This window comes from Eutrigla gurnardus (assembly GCF_963514095.1).
Source record: "Eutrigla gurnardus genome assembly, chromosome: 15".
In the NCBI taxonomy this organism is placed as follows: domain Eukaryota; kingdom Metazoa; phylum Chordata; class Actinopteri; order Perciformes; family Triglidae; genus Eutrigla; species Eutrigla gurnardus.
In genome coordinates this window covers 5,348,480-5,369,531 of record NC_139938.1, presented here as the reverse complement: position 1 = coordinate 5,369,531, position 21,052 = coordinate 5,348,480, and the positions used below count along the sequence as shown (strand labels likewise).

General features: G+C 41.4%; 1 protein-coding gene across 13 annotated transcripts in view; it reads left to right on the top strand.

Annotated features, from left to right (window-relative positions):
* LOC311026336 (unconventional myosin-XVIIIa-like) overlaps positions 1-21,052 on the top strand; it is a 62,220-nt gene that overhangs the window by 10,214 nt on the left and 30,954 nt on the right. For 5 of the 13 annotated variants that reach the window (XM_084029840.1, XM_084029839.1, XM_084029843.1 and 2 more), the window contains exons 3-20: positions 4,974-5,033; positions 5,845-5,932; positions 6,314-6,420; positions 6,508-6,684; positions 6,810-7,020; positions 7,132-7,274; positions 7,715-7,815; positions 7,963-8,026; positions 8,511-8,655; positions 11,595-11,765; positions 12,605-12,698; positions 13,099-13,291; positions 15,544-15,630; positions 17,291-17,429; positions 18,113-18,272; positions 18,359-18,545; positions 20,191-20,416; positions 20,559-20,668. In XM_084029840.1, the coding sequence (XP_083885966.1) occupies positions 4,974-5,033; positions 5,845-5,932; positions 6,314-6,420; positions 6,508-6,684; positions 6,810-7,020; positions 7,132-7,274; positions 7,715-7,815; positions 7,963-8,026; positions 8,511-8,655; positions 11,595-11,765; positions 12,605-12,698; positions 13,099-13,291; positions 15,544-15,630; positions 17,291-17,429; positions 18,113-18,272; positions 18,359-18,545; positions 20,191-20,416; positions 20,559-20,668 (2,463 nt within the window). Of the gene's footprint in view, positions 1-429; positions 1,225-2,893; positions 3,008-3,192; positions 3,265-4,016; positions 4,044-4,973; positions 5,034-5,844; positions 5,933-6,313; positions 6,421-6,507; positions 6,685-6,809; positions 7,021-7,131; positions 7,275-7,714; positions 7,816-7,962; positions 8,027-8,510; positions 8,656-11,594; positions 11,766-12,604; positions 12,699-13,098; positions 13,292-15,543; positions 15,631-17,290; positions 17,430-18,112; positions 18,273-18,358; positions 18,546-20,190; positions 20,417-20,558; positions 20,669-21,052 lie in introns of all 13 variants that reach the window. The other 8 variants (XM_084029841.1, XM_084029847.1, XM_084029846.1 and 5 more) reach the window with 7 other exon arrangements.

Genomic DNA, 21,052 nt, shown 5'->3' with positions numbered 1-21,052 from the left:
GTGGTATTTTTTCCGGAAGGTTTTTATGTATTGAAGTACATTCTAGTCTCATCAGAGATGCGCTCAACACTATCGGCCCCTACCGGCAACCACAAGTGGACCTTGAGCATGCAGCAATAACTGGCCATCCAAAATTGTGGTCTGCAGTTATGCAGTTTGAGATTAGCTGTAAACAGACACAGAGGTGCACACTCTCTCACTCACTCACTCTCACTAAACAAAAGCTAAATGCATCGTGTGTGACATCCAAGTGTGACAAATGTTTTGAGTACATTTCTGACAGTTTGTGGTCTCCAAAGATAGAAATGAATGAATCCGTTGAATGTAGAATTTTTGAATAAGCCCTGCGGTTGAAATCTTTGACAGTTTATCTGTGTCGGCCATGGGCATAATCTGCACTATTGTCTGCCTTGCTCTGTTTGTATCCAGTCTGATGGAGATAGTAGTCAGCCTCAGGCAGTCACTAAACCTGGGCTAGACACAGGAAGTGGTCCACAGTCAACCGCATCATCAGCTGAAGAGTCAAACAGTAACATTGCCATGGGCGGCTCAGACAGTCCGGGGGAGGAGCAGAGTTCAAGTGGTAAAAAAGTGGTGAGGGTTGTGAGAAGAGTTGTTAGACGTGTGGTTCCTGCTATGCCAGTTGAGCAGAACCAGCCCGCTGTTTCTGAGTCTGCAAGGGCTGCCTCTGCTGCAGACCTCCATACCCGCAAAACCACCAAAGTTGCTGGGCAGGACAAGGATGACATCTCCATGGGCCTGGCGAGCCTAATGGGCAGAGGTAGAACCAAGGAACACCGGCCTCGCACCCGCAACCAAGATCGCAAAGAGGACACGAAAGAAGAAGCAGAGGAGAAAGGAGAGGTGGAGGAAAAACCTACTGTGGAAATAACAGAAGAGGCCACATCCACATCTGTACCCACTACTACAGCACCAAACCCTGCACCACCAAAATTGAACCCCCTTACCCCTCCAGCTGGATTCATCCCCGCACCCAAGTCAAACCCTTTGGCCCCGCCTGCTGGTTTCATCCCGCTCCCCAAACAGAATCTGTTGACTCCTCCACCTGGTTTCATCCCTGCCAGAAGATCCAGTCCCGTGCCCCCAAAACAGAGTCCCCTGGCACGACCTCCGGGATTCATCCCTGTCCCAAAGACAGACCCGCTGGCTCCTCCTGCAGGGTTCATCCCAAAGCCTCGTCTGGTTGCTGTAAAGAAACCAGAGGTACCGAGTGAAAGAAATGCATGTGTGCTTCTTAACCTCTGGATGCTATGTGATAGAAACACAGACATGACTGTGCATAAACATGCCACCTCCTCAGTATTTACCCTGAAAGACATCTTCAGCTTGAGCAGATTTGGTCATGGATCATCATTTCTTACAACTAGCATTATAACACTGTATGTCATCTTCATGATTAACGCAATCACTTTTGTTACATTTTCCGCAGTAGAAGCTCTTGATTTCAGACCTTGATATAATGAAGCCACTCTGAATAAGTGAAGGGAAGCAGGGTGCATGTGCCAGCCCATGATCAGGCTTCATCAGTGGGTATGAGTGTGCACTCATGGCCTGCACTCTGGTAGTCTGGTCAGTTAGAGTTATCTGCGAGCACTGAGCCGTGTCTCATTACTGTCAATTTCTGCAGGCAGAGCTTTGAACTTGTACTGACCACTGAGGCTGGGGCTTCAATGAGCTTTTGGGATGCTTAAAATAAACAGGAATCACAATAAAAAATGAAACGATTTTCTCATATAGTAAACAAATGGGTAGCTCTTGCCAATTAAACAGCCCAAAACTGTTCCCAGATCCCAGTTGGATCATGCATCACCGTGTGCGGCTCGGAGGTGCTACTTGGATTATCAAATTCAGCTCCTGCTAACCTTTTATGTCTGGACATTAATTGTGCAGCTGTCCTCAGTTTTAAACTTCACAGACTCTCTTTCAATTTGTACCTCAGACAAGGTTATGTTTCTGTCCTGTTATTTAGTGTCTTTGGCATTTTGTCTGCCAGCAGGCCGTCTGAAAATGTGATCAACAGATGTCCATAAAATCTGGCGAACAGTTGGGTATTCAGGGAATTCATTTTGAAGATATGCACCTGGTATTTTTGCTAATGGATATTGTGATTTTGACCGCACTAGGGAGAGATTTAGGTTTCTTATATTCTGGGGAGGATCATGATGTGAAATTAAATTTGTGTGTGGACTTTGTGCTGTCTAGTGGTTTTACTGTTCTGCTCTCACTGGAGCCACATGTCAACATGGCATTTTGTTGACGTCAGTCTTTACCATAAGATATAATTATCATCAAAAGACAACAATCTATCAGAAGTAATGATTTTTATCATGATTAAAACATTTTTTTAGCAGCACAACCTCAACTTGAATATAATTCATATATAAACAGCAGCAGATGTGAGAGGAACAAATAATTATTGATGCGTACAGTTGGACCAAATGGGATGATTTAATTTCAGGTGCTCCTAATAGACTCATTGGATGTTGTTGCAGTTGTAAGATAGGTCAGCTGAGGCTATGCTAATTTATTTAAATTATTTAAAGAACACCAGCTTGTTACTTAAGTAAGCATTTACAAACACAAGCCCTAATCCCTTTACTTTTAATGATCCAATTTCCTTTTAATAGTCATGTTCCCTTACTCATTACCTGATTGAATTAACTGGAAAATTAAATTCGGGGGAACAACATCCCTCGATATTGGTTGTAACTCTGGATGTGTTAAATTGAATACAGAATTAAAAGAAAATACACCAAGCTAAAAAATGAAATGCCATCCTCATCGTCATCTTCCCATGTTATTTCCATCTGTGTGTGTGCACATTTGTCCGTCAAATTGTGTGTTTGTGGATATTTGCGTATATTGTGTGAAGGGAAAGGAGACATCTTGTCCTCCTGTGGCCCCCGATGGTAAGCCGTCCCCTGTTGCGTCGCCTCAGGCTCAGTCCACACCGACTGAACAGCTGTGTGTTCGTCCTGCTGCAAAGGTACACGTAAAAGTGTGTGTTTTGCATTCAAAAGCATTCTTTTTAAACATGGCATAATTCAATGTCCCCACTCAGTTTTCAGTCGGTTTCTATTTTGGTGGACAATCATAGTAATTTCCTCTGCATCGTTGATTTTACTTCCTGGCTGCCCAATTGCAATCGCTGGTCCTGCTATCCAACTGTAGGTCCCAGAGCTGGTTCCCTCAGAGGAGGATTACAACCGCATGAGGAGGATCTTCGCCGTCAATGAATATGATGTAACTTCTATCCTTGTTTGGTTTGCACCTGCCATGCTTTACCAAGGCTTCCCCTGTTATCAGCCTGAGTCAACTGCCTGCTTCCCCACATTAAAATACCCAGGTCCACGGCTGTCCCAAGCTGTCTGCCCGTAGGGTTCCAGTTACAGGGGTCTTTGTTGGCCACTTGGTGTGAAATCTGAAACTTTGGGAGTAAAGGGATATTTTCTGTCAGTTATGGAAATGACTTCAGACTGATGGTGAAGCCTTTCTTGGAAATGTGAGCTGAACTTGTGTTCCCTGAATGTTAATGTTACTATACTGTAGAGAAAAATATCCTGTGGAAACAAACTGCAAATCTTCAGTATTGGATCCTTAAATGCTATGTAAACGGGCATGCTGTGTGATTGATTGGTAACATGTTTGTTTCAGAAAAGACAACAGTTTTTGTTCTCTTTAAGGTCACTTGCACACCTTTGATAATGAATATAACATCTTTAGCTCTGTGTTTCTCTTGCTCAGTGACTTCCCCTCTTTTATTCTGTAGTATTAACTGCTTTGTTATCAGGTCCAGAGGAACACCTTGTACTGTGTGACTGTACGTTGCCCATTGTGATTGTTTTGGCCGTGCTTGATGATATGTCAGCGTGTGGGGACGTCTTTTTATTCCTTCTCCTATTGTCTTAAATTGTGTCTCATGTCTCTATTTTTGCTTCTCTGTGGGTCATCGGATGCTGACTTGTTGCTGTCCTCTTTGCTGTTTGCATGGCTAGCGAGCCAGGGGCCGCAAATCCTCTCAGGTACTGCCAGCTCGACGGTGGGCTGTAGAGTGCAGGAGTCTGAGCTTGTTCTCCTCTACTGACCCCTCGATGCCCTACTTTGTCTGTGCCTGCTCGTCTTTGTCCTCACGTTGCTCTCTTCGGTTCATTCAGGTTTTATGCGTGGGCACTGAATGTTGTAATGTGACAGTGGCTACTGGACTTTGGCAAAGGTTCCTGACAAGATTTTGAATAGTTACATTTTCAATGTGTTCAGTTTACAATAAACACAGCATGCAGCTGTGTATCAGTTTTGCTGCTTTTGCTCCTACACCCACATATAGATACTGAGGTTATACTGTAGTCACATGCAACTACAAGAAGTTTCTCAGATACTTTATACTGAAAAAGTTTTTATCAAATAGGGTGAAATGTGACTTAAAAAACTCCCTGAATTTGTTTGCAGTGATACATTATTTTTAAATATAACAATATATCCTCGTGTTTTTGCATTACAATACCATCTTTATAGCTAAGTTCTTGACTGTTTCATTATTTTATAGCTGGCTGCATGGTTCCCTGCATTTACCGTGTACATCTGATCTCAACTGTGACTGCTAATATGACAGAACATTCATTTTGTTCACAAGTCCCCGTAGACCCACACACTCCTCTTCAATGCACCTGTAATCCCTGCTCATTAATGCATTAATGTTGTAATTTGGTGAATTCATTTAATGACTCACTTATTCTGCCACCGTTGCTTGGCTTACTATTACTGTTGAACTGCTGATGGTCGTGTTTTGTATTGTTTTTCTACTCCTAATAATTTGTGACGACTGTGCAATTTCCCCCCTGCATCGTATTTTGCATTGTTTGGATCATGCACTTGGAGATCGCGATTGAATGTGATGATTAGCAGCTGAAAATATTGACTTCCCCGCTCTCCCTTCTACTCCTTCCCTTCTCCAGCCCAAGCTTGTTGAGGACCCTGTGGCCATCCTTCAGGCAGCACACTCAGCTGCAGCTAAGGTCTGACCATCGCTACAACTGATTGTAGTTCTGGTTGCACCCCCCCGTGTTTCAGAGTGATGTGTGTTTTGTGTTTTTTTTTCCTGTGTGATGAACGAGTAAAGGGGAGTGGGTGGGAGGACAGCTCAGTAGCTAGCGAGGCAATCCCATGACCGGGAAAGCCCAGGTTTCATCTTCCCTAAAGCCTTAGCCGTTGAAATATCACTGAGGGAGAAACCACAAACACTATGCAGTCTTATCCCATATCCAGTTTGTTAGCTCGATTGCAGGTGTGTATGCAGGACTCCATGCATGACTCACTCCAAACCCTTTTTGGCTGTTTGTTGTTGTATTTGTTTTTTTCCTGTGCAGTGTCCCTAACCTAATGTATTTTGCTGATGTGATGTACTTAGTTACACCTCTGCTTCACCCTCACTTAGATTTCTTTTCAGTGACACATTAAATGCACTCTCAATGAGTTCAGTGGGAGCTCTGAAGGGTGCTTTTTAGGTGGGGGGGGGGGGGGGATACTATGGAGGGCTGATATGTAATGGACATTAAAGCTAGAGGTTAAATATGTTAACAAACCATCTCACGTTGAAAGAAGCCCTCCTAATGCATGCAGTTCCCCACACATGTCTCACGTGAATGTGAAATGTGTGTTAGTCCGTGCTCGTGAAAGTTCCCTTTGTAGGAACCTTGTGAAGGTCCATTATGCAGTCGTCCATTTGATCATTCATCTATTATTTTTATTTTACTCCTTCATCTTGTAATGTTCAATTATCGATGATATAAGTGATTCTCATCCCGAGTGTTAACCTGTTTCTAACAGGGAAAGAGCGAGGAGCAGATAACAGCAGAGAGAGTGTGGTATAACACAGACAAAGTATGGCTTGTCCACAAGGATGGATTTTCCATGGGTGAGTAAAATATTCCACGTTTAAGTGTCAGTATCCACGTGTAATTCCTCCACATTAAAAGCAAATCCTCAGCTTCCTATCCTGTCAGTGTTGATGCCTCTGTTTCTGGGTGATTGTTGGACTGTAGAGGTGGGTGATTGACGCTTATAAAATGCTTTTGATATTTTAATGTTAAAAATAGGGCACCGCACTAGACTAGACCGCCGGTCGTATGTAATTAGACTGAGCATGTTGCGTGTTCAGTTTTAATGAAGCCCATACATTATTAAAAGAGATACAACTGCCACGCATTATCAGACATGTAAGATAAGGTGAAGCTATTGCACTCAGCTCGAGATCATATGTCGTGATGAATTAACTCCACACTTTGTGGTGATGTAGCAACTCTGCTGAAGACGGAGGCAGGCAGTCTGCCAGAGGGGAAGGTGAAAATCCGCCTGGAGAGTGATGGATCTTTATTGGATGTGGATGAAGACGATGTGGAGAAGGTATTTAATCATCAAATCAACTTTGAACCACATCAATTACAGATGACATTGGTGCGAGTACGTGACCGTTTTGACTTTGAACTCCAGGCAAACCCTCCGATGTTTGACCGAGTGGAGGACCTGGCTTCTCTGCAGTATTTGAATGAGTCGAGCGTGATGCACTCCCTGAGGCAGCGGTACGGCGGTAACCTGGTGCACACCCATGCTGGGTCCAACATTGTGGTCATTAACCCCATTAGCGCCCCTTCGATGTACTCTGAGAAGGTAGGCTGCAGCCTGTGCATATGATGACGCATCTCTTATGGAGTAGCAGAATACGAGTGTGTGATCAGAATGAAATAAACGTACAAATACATTAACTCTCTGTGATCTCTTTATATTCTTTCCAGGTGATGCAAATGTTCAAGGGCTGCAGAAGGGAGGACACTGCCCCTCACATTTACAGCATGGCCCAGGCTGCCTATAGGAACCTCCTGACCACTCGCCAGGATCAGTCCATTGTCTTGCTGGGCAAGAGTGGTAGTGGCAAGACCACCAACTGTCAACACATCATCCAATACCTGGTCACCATTGCTGGCAGCACCAATAAAACATTCTCCAGTAGGTTGGAAAGGAACTCCAAATAAAAGAATACTAAATATTATATGAGCAACAACATGCACTAAATTATTAAGACCCTCTCCCCCTTATTTGACTCCTTGTTGTCTGTAGCAGAGAAATGGCAGGCGGTCTATACAGTTTTGGAGGCATTTGGGAATGCCTCTACCTGTATGAATGGGAATGCAAGTCGCTTCTCCCATGTTGTTTCCTTGGACTTTGACCAGGCAGGTCTGGTGACCTCAGCCTCTATCCAGGTACAAATACACATATCTCTTTATTTATTCCTTTATTTATTCGTTCATGCTTTCTAGAACTGCCTCCTCTTAGTGGATAAGTCAACAAATTGTTCTTTTGTTGATTTTTTCATTCTTTTTTCATGCTGAACACTTATGAGTACATTACTGGTAAACATTTAAAGATTTAAAGTGAACAGATCTGTGGATTAAATAAACTAATCGATGGATTAGTTGACATAATTGTATTGTATTTGAGTGTTAGTCAACTAAGAATTTCTTAATTCATTCATTCATTCATTTTTCCTTCTCATGCATATCTGCTATGATCTCAGACTATTTGTCATATACTAGTATATATTTTCACCAAACCTCAGCAGGCTTTGTTATTCTGCTTACTTTCACTGTAATAAATGTTATATTCTGTCATGCTTATATCCTGTTCTGCTGTGGCGTTTCAGACCATGCTTCTGGAGAAGACGAGGGTGACAAGAAGACCAGGGGGAGAGTCCACTTTTAATGTCTTTTACTACGTGATGGCGGGAGTAGACAGCGCTCTTAGGTCAGGGCACAATGCACCATAGTTCTGCACTGGATTAATATGCTGATGCGTTGCAATGATGTATTACTGCTTCCCTAACATGTATTGTGTAGACATTAGTAGAGATAAGAGATGTTGATATCTTTTGTGTTCTCATTTCTTTATCAGAACTGAGCTGCACCTTAACCACTTTGCTGAAAACAATGCCTTTGGAATCATGCCCCAGACCAAGGTAATGCTATTTATTAATGGGAGGCTGACCTATATCGGAACAACCAGAAAGAAAAAAAAGAAAGAAAACAAAATATGACTTTTACCAGCTGAATATTTTAGTGCAGCTTTATCTGACTGGCTCAACAACTTCTCCTGTCACACAGTAGGATGTGATGACGCATTACAGGAATGAACAACATACCAAGAACCCCTGTTTATTTATATTAATAAATAAACAGTATGTGGTGGCTCAGCACAGACAATTCATACTGAACATTTTCCCAATAGAACAGCTGTCAGACTAATCACCGATATCCGTCAATAACAACGCTGAACTTTTGCAGATGCAATCACTTTAGTTCATCCTATTTTAACTTGTAAATTGACATCTAGCCAACCTCCCAGCATTTCTTCAAGACACGTTATAGAAGATTTTTTTTATAGTTAATAGTTCTAAAAATGATTTTAATGATTAAATTATCTTTTCATTTGCAATCTGCCAGACTGAGGATAAGCAGCGGGCCATCCAGCTGTTTTCCAAGCTGCAAGCAGCCATGAAGGTTCTGGGGATCAGTGGTGATGAACAGAAGGCCTTCTGGCTCGTCCTCGGGGCCATCTACCATCTCGGGTCTGCAGGAGCTACTAAGGGTAAGCATCACTTATTCGTATGCATAATGTTAATAATGTTACAGTAACAGAGGTGCAAAGGATCATCACTGTGGATGAAAAAGCCACAATGGCCCAAAATGACCCTTTTCAGCTGAAATTGTTTTATTAACACTTTGAGTAAACTCAATAATGTTGAGTCTGCTGTATCTCGCTGTAGGTAACACATTCGGTGTGATGCAAGAGAGCTGTAATCCAGATAACCGAATTGTGCGTCTGCAATTTTAAAAATGTAAAAAGTGAGGCAGGACGAATTTGTATCAGGACCCAGAATAAGTCCCTGGATACTGAACAGGTCCTGCTTTGAACTGATAGCACTTCCATATGAAAACGAACGGACACTATCGGAGATACAGCTTTGTCCTGCTGCTTCTGGTCTTCATAGTTTGGGCTGTTTTTAATGCTCACATAGAGCAGGAAATGGAATGCATTGTATTTTTCTCATCTTCAACTACTCTGTCAGGTTGACACTATTAATCCTTACTGAATTATCATATGAAAGCACAGCCAAAACGGCTGGCTGGAGCGTCATTGTCATGAAGCGGGAAACACTCAAGGACAGAAAAACACAATTCTGATTTTGGCCGTAAGTCTTGACAAACATTTTATCCTGTCATAACAATGCATTAGAGCTCTAATTAGAGCTCTATTGGGAACAGCAGTCTTCTTAAACATGATGATTTGTTCCCGCCTTTGAAGCTATTTGTATGATGAAACCTAATGTAAGAGAGTTTCTTTTGCTCTTAATTAGTAGATCTGCCTCCCACAGCATCTGACTTTCATTTTAAAATTAGATACCTGCTGATGCTGTCAAAAAGATTTTTATGATTGTTGTGCTTACCAGTATTTATTTTGCAGCTACTCAAGTATGAAAGATGAGTTAGAGAAGGTTGTTGAACGTATGGAATTATACTGTGTTTTGCAATGCAAATGTAATTATAATACATATCAATTAACTTTCTTAATTAACTTTGACTTTCGTGTTATGGAATCAGTTCACAAACACACATCAGAATCATAAACATACATATCCCAAGGAATATAGTAGTATATAATATATAGCAGTGCCCAGGTGTCAAAAGTACCTATACTCCAGTAGAAGTACAGATACTTGTGCTCAAAAAGACTCTGTTAAAAATACTGTTTATCCTTGGTTACTCAAGTGAAAGTGAAAAAATATTAAGTAAAAAGTATCACCTTGAAGAACAAATATGTACTCAAATAAAAAAGGAGGATATTTCTACTGACTGTTTTTCTAGTGAGGCTGAATCTCATTTCATATTAATGAGAAAAAAATATCAATAATTGGCCTCAAATGCATTAAACCCAAAGTAACAAGCCTGTTTTGAAAATGTATGGAGAAAAAAGTACAAATGTTTGTTTTAACATGTAGGGAGTAAAAGTTAAAAGTTGTCAGAAAAATAAATACTTGAATAAAGTACCGATACCTCAATATTATACTTAAGTACAGTAACAAAGTATTTGCACTTTTTTACTGTACTTTAGTATAATTTTCCCATGTCTGGCAGCGCCCGTTTATTTTGTGCTTTTGACGTGTTTGTTCACTTTGTTCACCTTCTGCCTGCACTGTAATTGCCAGTCACTTGTGCCGAATGGCTTGCCAAATTATTTTCAGCGATCCCTTCCAGCTGGCTGCCAATCTTTCTGATGGCAGTACAACACCATCCAGGAGCAGTGTTAAAATGTTCAGTAATTATTATTGTCCCATAACACGGACATTAAACAACTTGTAATCTGCAAATGACTGGGTGATTTATGGATGAGGACTTCTGTCTCCACGTTAAACAGCGGTTCTCATGAAGGAACAATGCATGATGGGATAAAACTTATGCCCAGAGTCCAAACACTGATGACAATTAGATTGTGTCTCCACGTCAAAGACAAAATTAAATTCATTCATGAAAATAATCTAACCATATATTATCTATTATTTTTTTCTTTTTTGCCCTGGCTTTATTTGTCATTGACTATCACAAACAATATTAAATGTTATTAATGTTTAGTGCAGTACCCCAGTTTAACACAAGAGGACAGCACTGGTCTCTAATTCACCAAAACTAATTAAAGGGACCACCTGAAGTGAACCTGTATACAGACCTGTCAATATTTGTATCTAACAGAGAAAAATCACACAGTGACTCTGGATCCTTTTAGGGGCAAATATACATATGTATGTATTTTTATCTTTAAGAGTGGATGTTTGATTCAGCAATATCCAGGTATTTTGTCAACCCCAATTTCATCTCTTTGATGTTTTAGTGGAATTCAAAAAACTGTGGTGGCAAATGTCTATGAAAGCAAATATTTAAATAGCTGTACTTGTCTTGACAGCCGTCCTGCTTATCATCATGAAAAGTATGCATGGCTTCGGCGGTGCTGATGAAACAGATAGAGCCCACTGCTCTCTGTGTGAAATTCCCCCACTTCCTCTCTCAAGTCTTAGAAGATACCACTTCATGGTGGATTAAAACTGAAGTTTGCACTCGTATCTGCATGTAGCCATCACTCAGCCACCAGATTAAAAGAGGAACTTGTGTTTCCCAACAGAGGTCTTTATGTAAATAAATTAATTGTGTCCCGTAATTATAAGTTTTGCTTCTATTCTTGAGATAATAAAAAAGGACAATTATCATTTCAACTTCATAGGCTTTTTTTGAACATGAAACGGTTGTTTTTCAAGGAAGTGGATATTTTGCTTTTTTCCTCACAACGGTGGCTAAATGTGTTCACTCACACTTTGAGCATGCTTTTAGTGCATGTTCTCGCCAACTGTGTCAGTGTCAGCTTGACCGGAGACGTAATTCTGTCAGAGACGGCCTTGTCACAAAGCTACCAGGCTAGCCATGTGCCTGGGGTAGTTGGCAAAAGAGCTAATGGAGGTTTTCATGCACGTGTCTCAGCTGGCAGGAAACAATTTGCACGTCATGAGTGGGCCCAGAAGGCAGCCTACCTGCTGGGCTGCACCCTGGAGGAGCTCTCCTCCTCCATCTTCAAGCACCAGGCCAATGGCACCCTGCCCAGAGCCAGCTCCGTTCGCCAGGCTTCTGACGAAAATGGCCCGGCAGATGCAGGTACTCCACAGACATTTACAAACAAGACTCTTTCCTCTTCACTCCTCACGGACCCCCTCACACTCCCCTCTTTCTCTTTGTCACACACTTTCTCCACATACACATGCACACACGTATGCCCGTGCTCATCACTGGAGGGACATTGAATGCTCTGGAGAAAGTAAAGCTTATCTTAGTAATGAATACCACAGCTTTACAATGGCTATTGACAGATAAGTACACACAGACTGTCGGGACAAGCAATTTTGGATCTGCTCTTCATTCATTGTCCTTGAAATCATAATTGCCTCACATTGATTTTTCACATGTGCGGCTCCTCTGACTTCCATGAAGGGCACCAGGATTCGGTTAAAAGTTTCTCACAGAAGGGATGCACACAATTGACCCATGTTTCACCTTTCCTGTGTCGCCCCCCTTTGTACAATAACATACAGTCATTTACACATGAAAATATCCCTCAGGCAACATAAACACGCTATTTTGTGTGATAGTGGAGTGAATTAGGAGTCTAACAGGTGGCCATTGCCCCTAGGCACAGACATGAGTGGCGCCGTTTGATCTGACCAATTCAGAAACACCTGAGCCCTAAATGACGCTGCTTTACAGAGACTATTTGAAACCCAATTTAAAAACTTTAGGTGTGCCTTTGGGTCTAATATTCACAAATATGATGCTCTTGTACATCATTTAAAAACAAATGTTATGCCCATAGATGTAGTCTACCTTTTACAGCTCAAAACACAGACATGTCTTCTTCTAATTCCACTGCTTGTCATGTTATTTGTCCATGGAGGTGTTTTTTTAACTACTCCTGATGCGTTCTTTGTGTTCCTCCTCAGCAGGATCCAAGGCTACGGCCTTGGAGTGTTTAGAGGCCATGGCAGCGGGGCTTTACTCTGAACTCTTCACTATCCTTATTTCTTTAATAAACAGGTTAGTACTGATCCACTTCTTTTCTGAGTCAAATTGAATATGGCATGTTTTTGCCTGAACTGCCGTATGATGGAAGCATATAATTCTGCTTGACAAATTTGATATTTCAAATTGGTTTGTGATTCTTGGCATCTTGAATATATTCTTAAATAAATGTAGTTTTGGATGTTACGCTATGCCTGGATGCCTTTAATGGATACTCTAGGAGCATAAGGTGGCATTTTAACTTTGGGGCTTGGGTTTAGCATTTAGCATAGAACTAGGATTATGTTTAGTGAAGGTTAGGGATGTGGCGGAGAGAGCTAAGGTTAAAGCAAGGGGTTATATGCAGTGAATGTAATCAATAAAATGTGGTCTCAAGTATCTCAGTGTACATGTGTGTTTGCCCTGTGTGCTTCAGGGGCTTGAAATCCAGCCAGCACTCCCTGTGCTCTCTGCTCATCGTGGACACACCGGGCCTTCAAAACCCCAGGCTGGCGAAGCGCGAGTGTGGCGCCACCTTTGAGGACCTGTGCCACAACTACACTCAAGAGCGTCTGCATTCCCTCTTCTATCAGCGTACCTTCGTTCAGGAGCTGGAGAGATACAAAGAGGTAAGGACATGGAGTATTATGCGCCGTGCATTCACACAGCCTCAATCTGGCTATCTCTTTCTTCCTCCTACCCATTTCTGTCTCTCTCTCCCTTTGTCTGCTGCCTTTTTCTCAGATATATCAACTCCAATAGTGTTTGCGTTCTCACATCTGATAGACTATCCCTCCCACCTGTCACAAGCTGTGACAAGCCAACGCAGTTCATGTGGGCCTTCTCATTAGCGATGCCAGTCTTCACCTCTTCTGCCGAGATCAAAGCAGAGTCACTCACAAGCGCCTCTGGGAGACACGCCCAGCTGCACAGCAGTGTTTTAGCTATTCTTTTTCTGTCCTGCTTTGAGTTCTGCCTGGAACTTCTGGACCACTAGGACGTGGGCAGTCATTCCTAAGAAATTATGGTATTTAACTATAATCCTCAGAGATTTAGTTTTCTTTAATCACTGACATAATTGTATCCATCCATGAATGCCGTCCCCATTCTAATCTCAGAAATATCCTTCTTATTCAGAATTTGGCCGATAGCACACTGAAGTTAAGCAGAAATCTTCATAACCTTACTTTTAACACTGTGAACGAGGATCCTGGGATTTCCCACCCACATTCCCACCCACACCCTCTGCCTGGGAGAAAGGGATTTGGAGCGAAATGAAGTATCGCATGAATCTTTGTGTAGTGTAATTCTCTCTTGTCAGTGCATCTTGAAAATATGAGAAGCTGTGAAACCGTCATTGAAAACTGGGTCAAACTCATTTAACACAACACGCAGTATCAACAACAGTGACAGACAGGTTAAATTGTGGGAAACGCAACAGTCACATGCTTTATATTTTCTTTATGTTTTAAATGCTGCTGAGTGTATGTCCACAAAAATGATTTAGTCCCCCTCACACACACTGTCAACTGGAACACTGGCATCTGTCACGGCCACACTATTAGCACGGCCAACATTTCCCCACATTTCTTGTGCCGCTTGCACTTTGTCACTGCGAGCTGCTCCATGCCTGTTTTGCTCTGGTGAAGGTAATTTACTGTATTTATTTCCACTTCTATCCCTGAAATGTTATTATGTGCAGCAGTAATGAAATATTTTAGAGTTTCCATTTACCTATAGGAAAAACAGCCTCAATAAATGTCAAATGTTCTTGTTATTATAATAGATTTGTTGTGGCTTTTAGGTTTCTTACATCTAATATGCCATTGTTTTTTTTGTTTTTTTTCCCATTTCAATATCCATAAAAATCTCGGGAATTATTATGACTGACTGCACCTTCACGAGGTGCGGGGCCCAGCCGCCCCAACAAGATGAAGGAGATTCAGGATTTGAAATGACTTGCATGATTGGCACCTGTGTGTATAGTTTAGACAGCATTGGTGTCTATTGTCTGATCGAGAGTCTGGTGCGTTGGACCAGGCTTCAACGGATGATGTTTTTTTTTTATTTCATTTAATCTGATTATTCTTTTTTCATTTAATCGTCTATTAAATGTAAAATGTATTGAAACATTGCCATTATAATTTCCCACAGTCCAAGTAGAGGTGTTCAAATGTCTTTCGTCAGACCAATTCATATCATAAACATAAAATAAATCACGTCACAATTGAACAACATTTTGCTTGAAAAGTGACTGAAACATTTATGAATTCTCAAAATAATTGCCAATTATTTTTCTCTTGATCGACTTATTTATTAATCATCGAAGCGCTACCAGGGACTTCCTGTAGTGGAGTCCCCGGGCTCATGGCAGGATGCGATCAGGGTTTTTGTGGAGCATCAGCAATGTTGAGTCCTGCAAACTCCACAGTTTGTGAGTAATGTGAAACTACTAACTCAACACCAGGATTATTTCAGGGTCAAAACAGAGTTTCTTTTGGTCAAACTGTGGCTCCATAGTTTCCTGGTCCTGTGTTTAAAAGGGAACAGTAGGCACATCACTCAGAAAAACTGCACAGAAGAACAGTCTTACTACTATCACCATGTCATGACCATCACGTCTCTTTTGATTAAACATATTTGTATAGAAATGCATTAACGCACAACAGCCCAGCATGCTAAAATATAGGTCAATCACTGAATTACTTTTTAATTATTATTCCCCAAAAATACTCCCAGCTGATTTAGTTTGTCAGTTTCTTTATTATGCACGCCCCAAAATATTACACAAAATCCCAACTCTATTTACATCTCCCTCTTCTTTTATTTAGCATCATCACAAGTCGTTAAAGAGTCTGTCAATCTGCCTGTCTTCCTGCAGGAGAACATTGAGCTGGCTTTAGATGACACAGAGCCCAGCACCTCCCTGTCTGTAGCCGTGGTAGATCAAGCCTCAAGCCAAGCGCTGGTAAGTTGTCATGTGTCAGTTGTCTTCATTTCTAGCTCAAATTTCTCACATTTAAAATTTTTTTCATGCATAAATCTGCCATAGAAAGCGCCTAAGAGACTCGCATCTCTTTCATGCTCTGTTTTCACATGGTAATGTGAATCTCTGGGCACCCCTTTCTTTATTCAACAATAAATATCCTCTATGTTAGCATCAGAAGTTTTCCTTGTGTGAGTTTTTAAATATTGAAAGGTGTTTGGCAGAGGCTCAAATGAGAGAGTGGGAGCAGGAAAAGAAAGGTTACAGAATTGACTTCAAGAAAGAAAATCGATGTTCGGCCTCTGCAGCCTGTGATCTGCACCATGGAAACAGAAATGGCAGAGTTTAGAGAGTCATAGATCACTTTGTTATGATTCCAATGCGTTTGCTTTGAGTACTTTACTTTTAAAGGGTCCACACTAATGGGAATGTCATCAGAAGCAGTGAACTGTAGTACATCACACTGAAAACCAAAGGGGAAAAACACTGATCATTCAAAGTCATTCCTAAAGCCAACTCTAAAGATCTGCTTCTTAGAATGAAAAGACACATGATCCTAGATTCTTTTCCCACTCACAGATATATCCTTCTCCTCTCGTAGCTCAGACGTACGTTATCTCAAACAGCCTTAATGCTCAACTCATTGCAAGCCTCATAGTTGTCATATGTCTCCTCCAGACTGATACTCTGTGTCGTATTTGAAGTCAGCGTAGTGTGCACTGCTGATAACGATGTCTCCAGTGTAACTTCCCGCTAGCTGCTAAAAACAGGTTTTGGTTGTGTGAGTTCGGTTCACTGGCTCCCCGGGTGGAATCAGGCATCGGCCTTGCAAACCAAGCTGGCCACCTCAGCTCATTGTCATCCACGAAACAATAGTGGCGTATCATTTTAGGACTCTGGCAAAAGAGGAAAAGAAAAACAAAGTGTGCTTTTTTAATTTAATAAAAGTGTTTGAAAATAAAGCTGTAGTCTCCAATAAAGCCACAGTCAGTTGTTTTTTATCATACACACCCAAGACAGACACTTATTCCATGACCATCAATGCTGTAGTGGGTTTTATTTTCTCTGTGTTCACACTAATTGTATTACTTTTTAATCCCTTTTCCTTCCCGCCACTCTCCGTATTTAATGAGCTTTTTTTTTTTTTGTTTCCATTTCGATTAAGAGGTAAAGCTAAATTGATAATGGCATTATCGCTGCAAATGCTGGAGGGTGCAGAGACCGACAATTCTTTTGATTTTTTTAATTTCTGATGCTATACTATCAAGCCTACAATTGTCTCGTACTGAGAAAATATACAAGGCAGCACACTTCATTACACACTAGAAAAAGTGAATATTTAAGGAAACGCTGACTATAAGATGCCATCAATTAGAATGGCTCGGATTCATTAGTGCATCCCCATTAAATAGCTAAAGCAATCTAAATGTCTTTGTGGCAAGGCGGTTTGTTACTTGTGGGGGGAACTGAACAATCACCAAAAAGGTCAAATGCTAATGTAAATGTAAGTTTGGCGAGTCTTTTTCTACTCGTGCTGCTGTTCCCGAATGTAAAACCGAACATTTTGCGTCCACTCCACGATTGCACTAAGCTATAACATTTGCACGTGTGCATCTGTGTGCGTATACGTGGTCTTTGCCAGGTGCGGACTGTGCGGACAGATGAGGCGCGGGGCCTGCTGTGGCTGATGGAGGAGGAGGCGCTGCAGCCTGGGGGGTCAGAGGAAACCCTGTTGGGACGTCTCTTTAGCTACTATGGACCCGCTGAGGGCGAGAGTAAAGGCAAGGAGAGGACAAACACACAAACACATGCATAAATACATAAACTTAGACTTGAAGCTAATAAAACACCAGGCAAGCATTCTAGTTGATGGCCTTTACTGTAAAAAAAAAAGAAGCAAATCCAAATCTAATTGACGTGACATTAAAATTTATGATGTTGTCAAACCCATAACAGGGTTTAAATACACACACTTGGTGTGAACTTTCATCGCAGTTGTTGTGGCATGAAATATTATGTTCAATTTGTCAGAGCAGAATCTAGATAAGGGCATATCCCCATACATTTTTAACAACTTCCGAGACTTCTTCCACTGAAGACTCCCTTTTGTGTCATCAACTGTACTGTATCATGGATAGAAAATATGGTTAAAGAACTCAGAAGTAAAAGTGTTGTCCAAAACAACAGCTGAATGCTTCTCATTCATACTCTTTACATCGGCCAGATTTGAGCTTCTCTATCTAGTTGATCACCCGTATCTTTTTGATAGTCTACCATATGAATAACTAGTTAGGGAACAGATTGTCTTCTTTTTTTATCACTGCATCAGGAAAGTTTATGTAGGTTTGTGACAGCCTGTGCATACCAGAGTAATCAAGACAAGATGAATCTTGGCTCAATCCTTCATGCAGACTGTATGAACACTTCCCTAAACTCCTGACGTTACCTCCTACATTTACACCAGGTCACACTTTCCTCTTGAAGAGTGAAAAGGATCGTCACTTCCTGCTGGGCCACAGTCACGGCACCGACTGGGTGGAGTACGATGCCTGCGGGTGGCTGAACTATGCCAAGCAGAATCCTGCATCGACCAATGCTACAAGCCTGCTGCAGGACTCCCAGAAGTAAGCAGGGGAGGGGGTTATCGCAAAAAGTATTGCATTAGTGGGGTTTCACCAAACTTGAGGCTGAAGTGGTGCATCTCTTGCAGGAAGATCATCAGCGCGTTGTTCATGAGCCGAGCGGCTGGAGCCACCGTTCTGTCCGGCTCCATTGCAGGCCTCGAAGGTGTTTCCCAGCTGTCCTTGCGACGGGCCACGAGTATGAGGAAGACCTTCACCACAGGAGTGGCTGCTATCAAGAAGAAGTCCTTATGCATCCAAATAAAGCTTCAAGTGGTGAGAGGAGAGGATGGAACATATTAGTCAGGTTTCCCCACTGTCACTCCAGGATTCAAAACATTATGTGCCTGTACTGTCAAGGACACCGAGAGCCAACGTCCCAGGGTGCACCTTTTTTTCCTGAATCTGTTCCTGTCTGGTTACAGATGGGAGCATGACAGCTTGATGTGTTGTGTAAATCAAGGCTCATCGTTGTGCATTGATATTGTTGTGTAGATTGGACTCTGTAGTCGTCAAACATCACTCAACGCTGCTTTAAATCCAATGTGATGGGATGAAGGCCAGTGTTTGGGTTGCACCTAGAGACAGATTTGAAAATTATATTTGGCCTGATGTTGTTGTGATATGAGAACGGCTCTCTCTCTCTGTAGTTTTCAACCCTTCAGCGTGATGTGAAAGATTCTGCAAAACCCTGGATTATGATCACAGAAAATGCTCAAATCCAATAGCATGCAGTTTTTGGAAATCCTTGCTTCAATATCTAACCATGGCATTGTAACGGCATATAAATGAAGGTTAAGATATGTTGAGGGATCTTGCTGCGAAGTGTGAACGTATCCAGTACAATAATAGTTGGCTGTGTGCTCCCCAAACGTGGTACTTTATTATTATTATATATTACTATATTATTATTGTAGCAACAACCAGGTGAAAGGAAATGTAAAACAGAACGTTGTGGTAACAAAATGGATTAAATAACCAAAACTCCAACAAACCACTGAATAGCATTCATAGAAGCATTAAAGAGCCTGACTGATAAAGGATTTTGAAGGCCGATACCGATACAAATGTTTGTTGATTTAAAAATCAGATATTCCGATATATCGGCCGATATTTTTTTTTTTTTATTTCAGAAATGCGTAACAAAGCATGAACAGATTTCCCTAACATTAGTTATTTGTAGTTATTTATGAGTCTTCACAAAAATAATATGATAATGCAGTTTAAAAATAAACTTGTTTATTTTATTGTCACAACGGAACAGAGGGACATCAAAATGTATTAAAGTTCTGATAAATAAAATGTATAAAAATACAAACTTAAGATTTAAAACTTACAGTCCTTTGAACAAAAACACAATAACAACAACAACCAAACACAAAGTTACCAGTATTAAAAGACTTGGTAAGCTTCATAAATATAACTCTGATCAAGACTGGAGACAAATTCTGTTAAGTTCTATGAGGATGTTTCGTATTAATTTATCGGCCATTATAAATGCCGATAAATGCAAATACCGATAGTTTGGAAAATGCCTAATATTGGCCGATAATATCGGCCCGCCGATATATCGGTCAGGGTCTTAAGCATTATTAATAAATCATACCAGCATGTAGCTATGGATCATTACCACGTCCAGACCCTGTTTACATGAATTAAAAACTCCCAACAGGAAAGAAACACACATTCACTTAAAGTTGGGCTTTACAAATGATGATAAAAGCAAATAATTAATCATTTTCTTCCAGTATTGTCATATAGTTACTGAATGCTAAAGTGGCTGCTACATGTAATATATGTGAGATGTCAGAACCAGTATGAACATGATTTGGTTGCTTTATGCAAAGATGCTGTAGATAAGTCTGTGGAAGACATTACATCAGCCAGCCCAGAGTCCCTAACCCTGCTCTGTATTTTCTAGGATGCTCTGCTTGACATGGTGCGGAGGTCCAGGATTCACTTTGTTCACTGCATATTGCCCAAGGCAGATGCCCTCAAGGCTCTGAGTGGATCCCTGTTCAAAGGAGGGGAATGTGAGGCTCAAGGGGAGACTGGAGATTCCGGCTTAATGCAGCTAGATGTAGCTTTGCTCCGTGCTCAACTGCGCGGCTCCAAGCTGCTGGATGCTCTCCGGATCTACAGACAAGGTAAGGTGGCTGCCTAACTCGCATACAGGCATAGAAATACAGATCTCTCCTTTTTTTTGCCATGGCATCCCTCCCAAAATATCTGTTACACCCCACAAGCACAAACAAACTCTGATGTTGTTACACGATACGACCTTCACAGGTTACCCCGATCACATGGTGTTCTCTGAGTTTCGTCGACGCTTCGATGTGCTGGCGCCGCACCTCACCAAGAAGCATGGGAGGAATTACATCGTGAAGGACGAGAAGAGAGTAAGTCAATCACCGAGAAAGGGGGAATGTACAGCTCCGCCAGTGGCCAAACACAGTGAAGATTGATGTTGTGAAGAGGCAGCTTCATTACATCTGCCCCTGATTTGTCAGCAGTCAACTGACAGAAATAAACCCACATTCATCAGAGCCATTGAGATGATCTAATCAACTTAACCTTATCGGCATCATGCCTGTTTAAAGAGGCAGGTCAGTTGTGGGCTTCACTGTGTTCAAAGCTACAAAATACTATGTAATATACTGTATATATATATATATATATATATATTTAAATATGTGCATTGGGACCTGGCTGCCAAGGTTTTCCCTGTTTTTCAAAGTACTGATGCGTTAACACAATTCTTTTGCTTTTGTTTTATATTTATG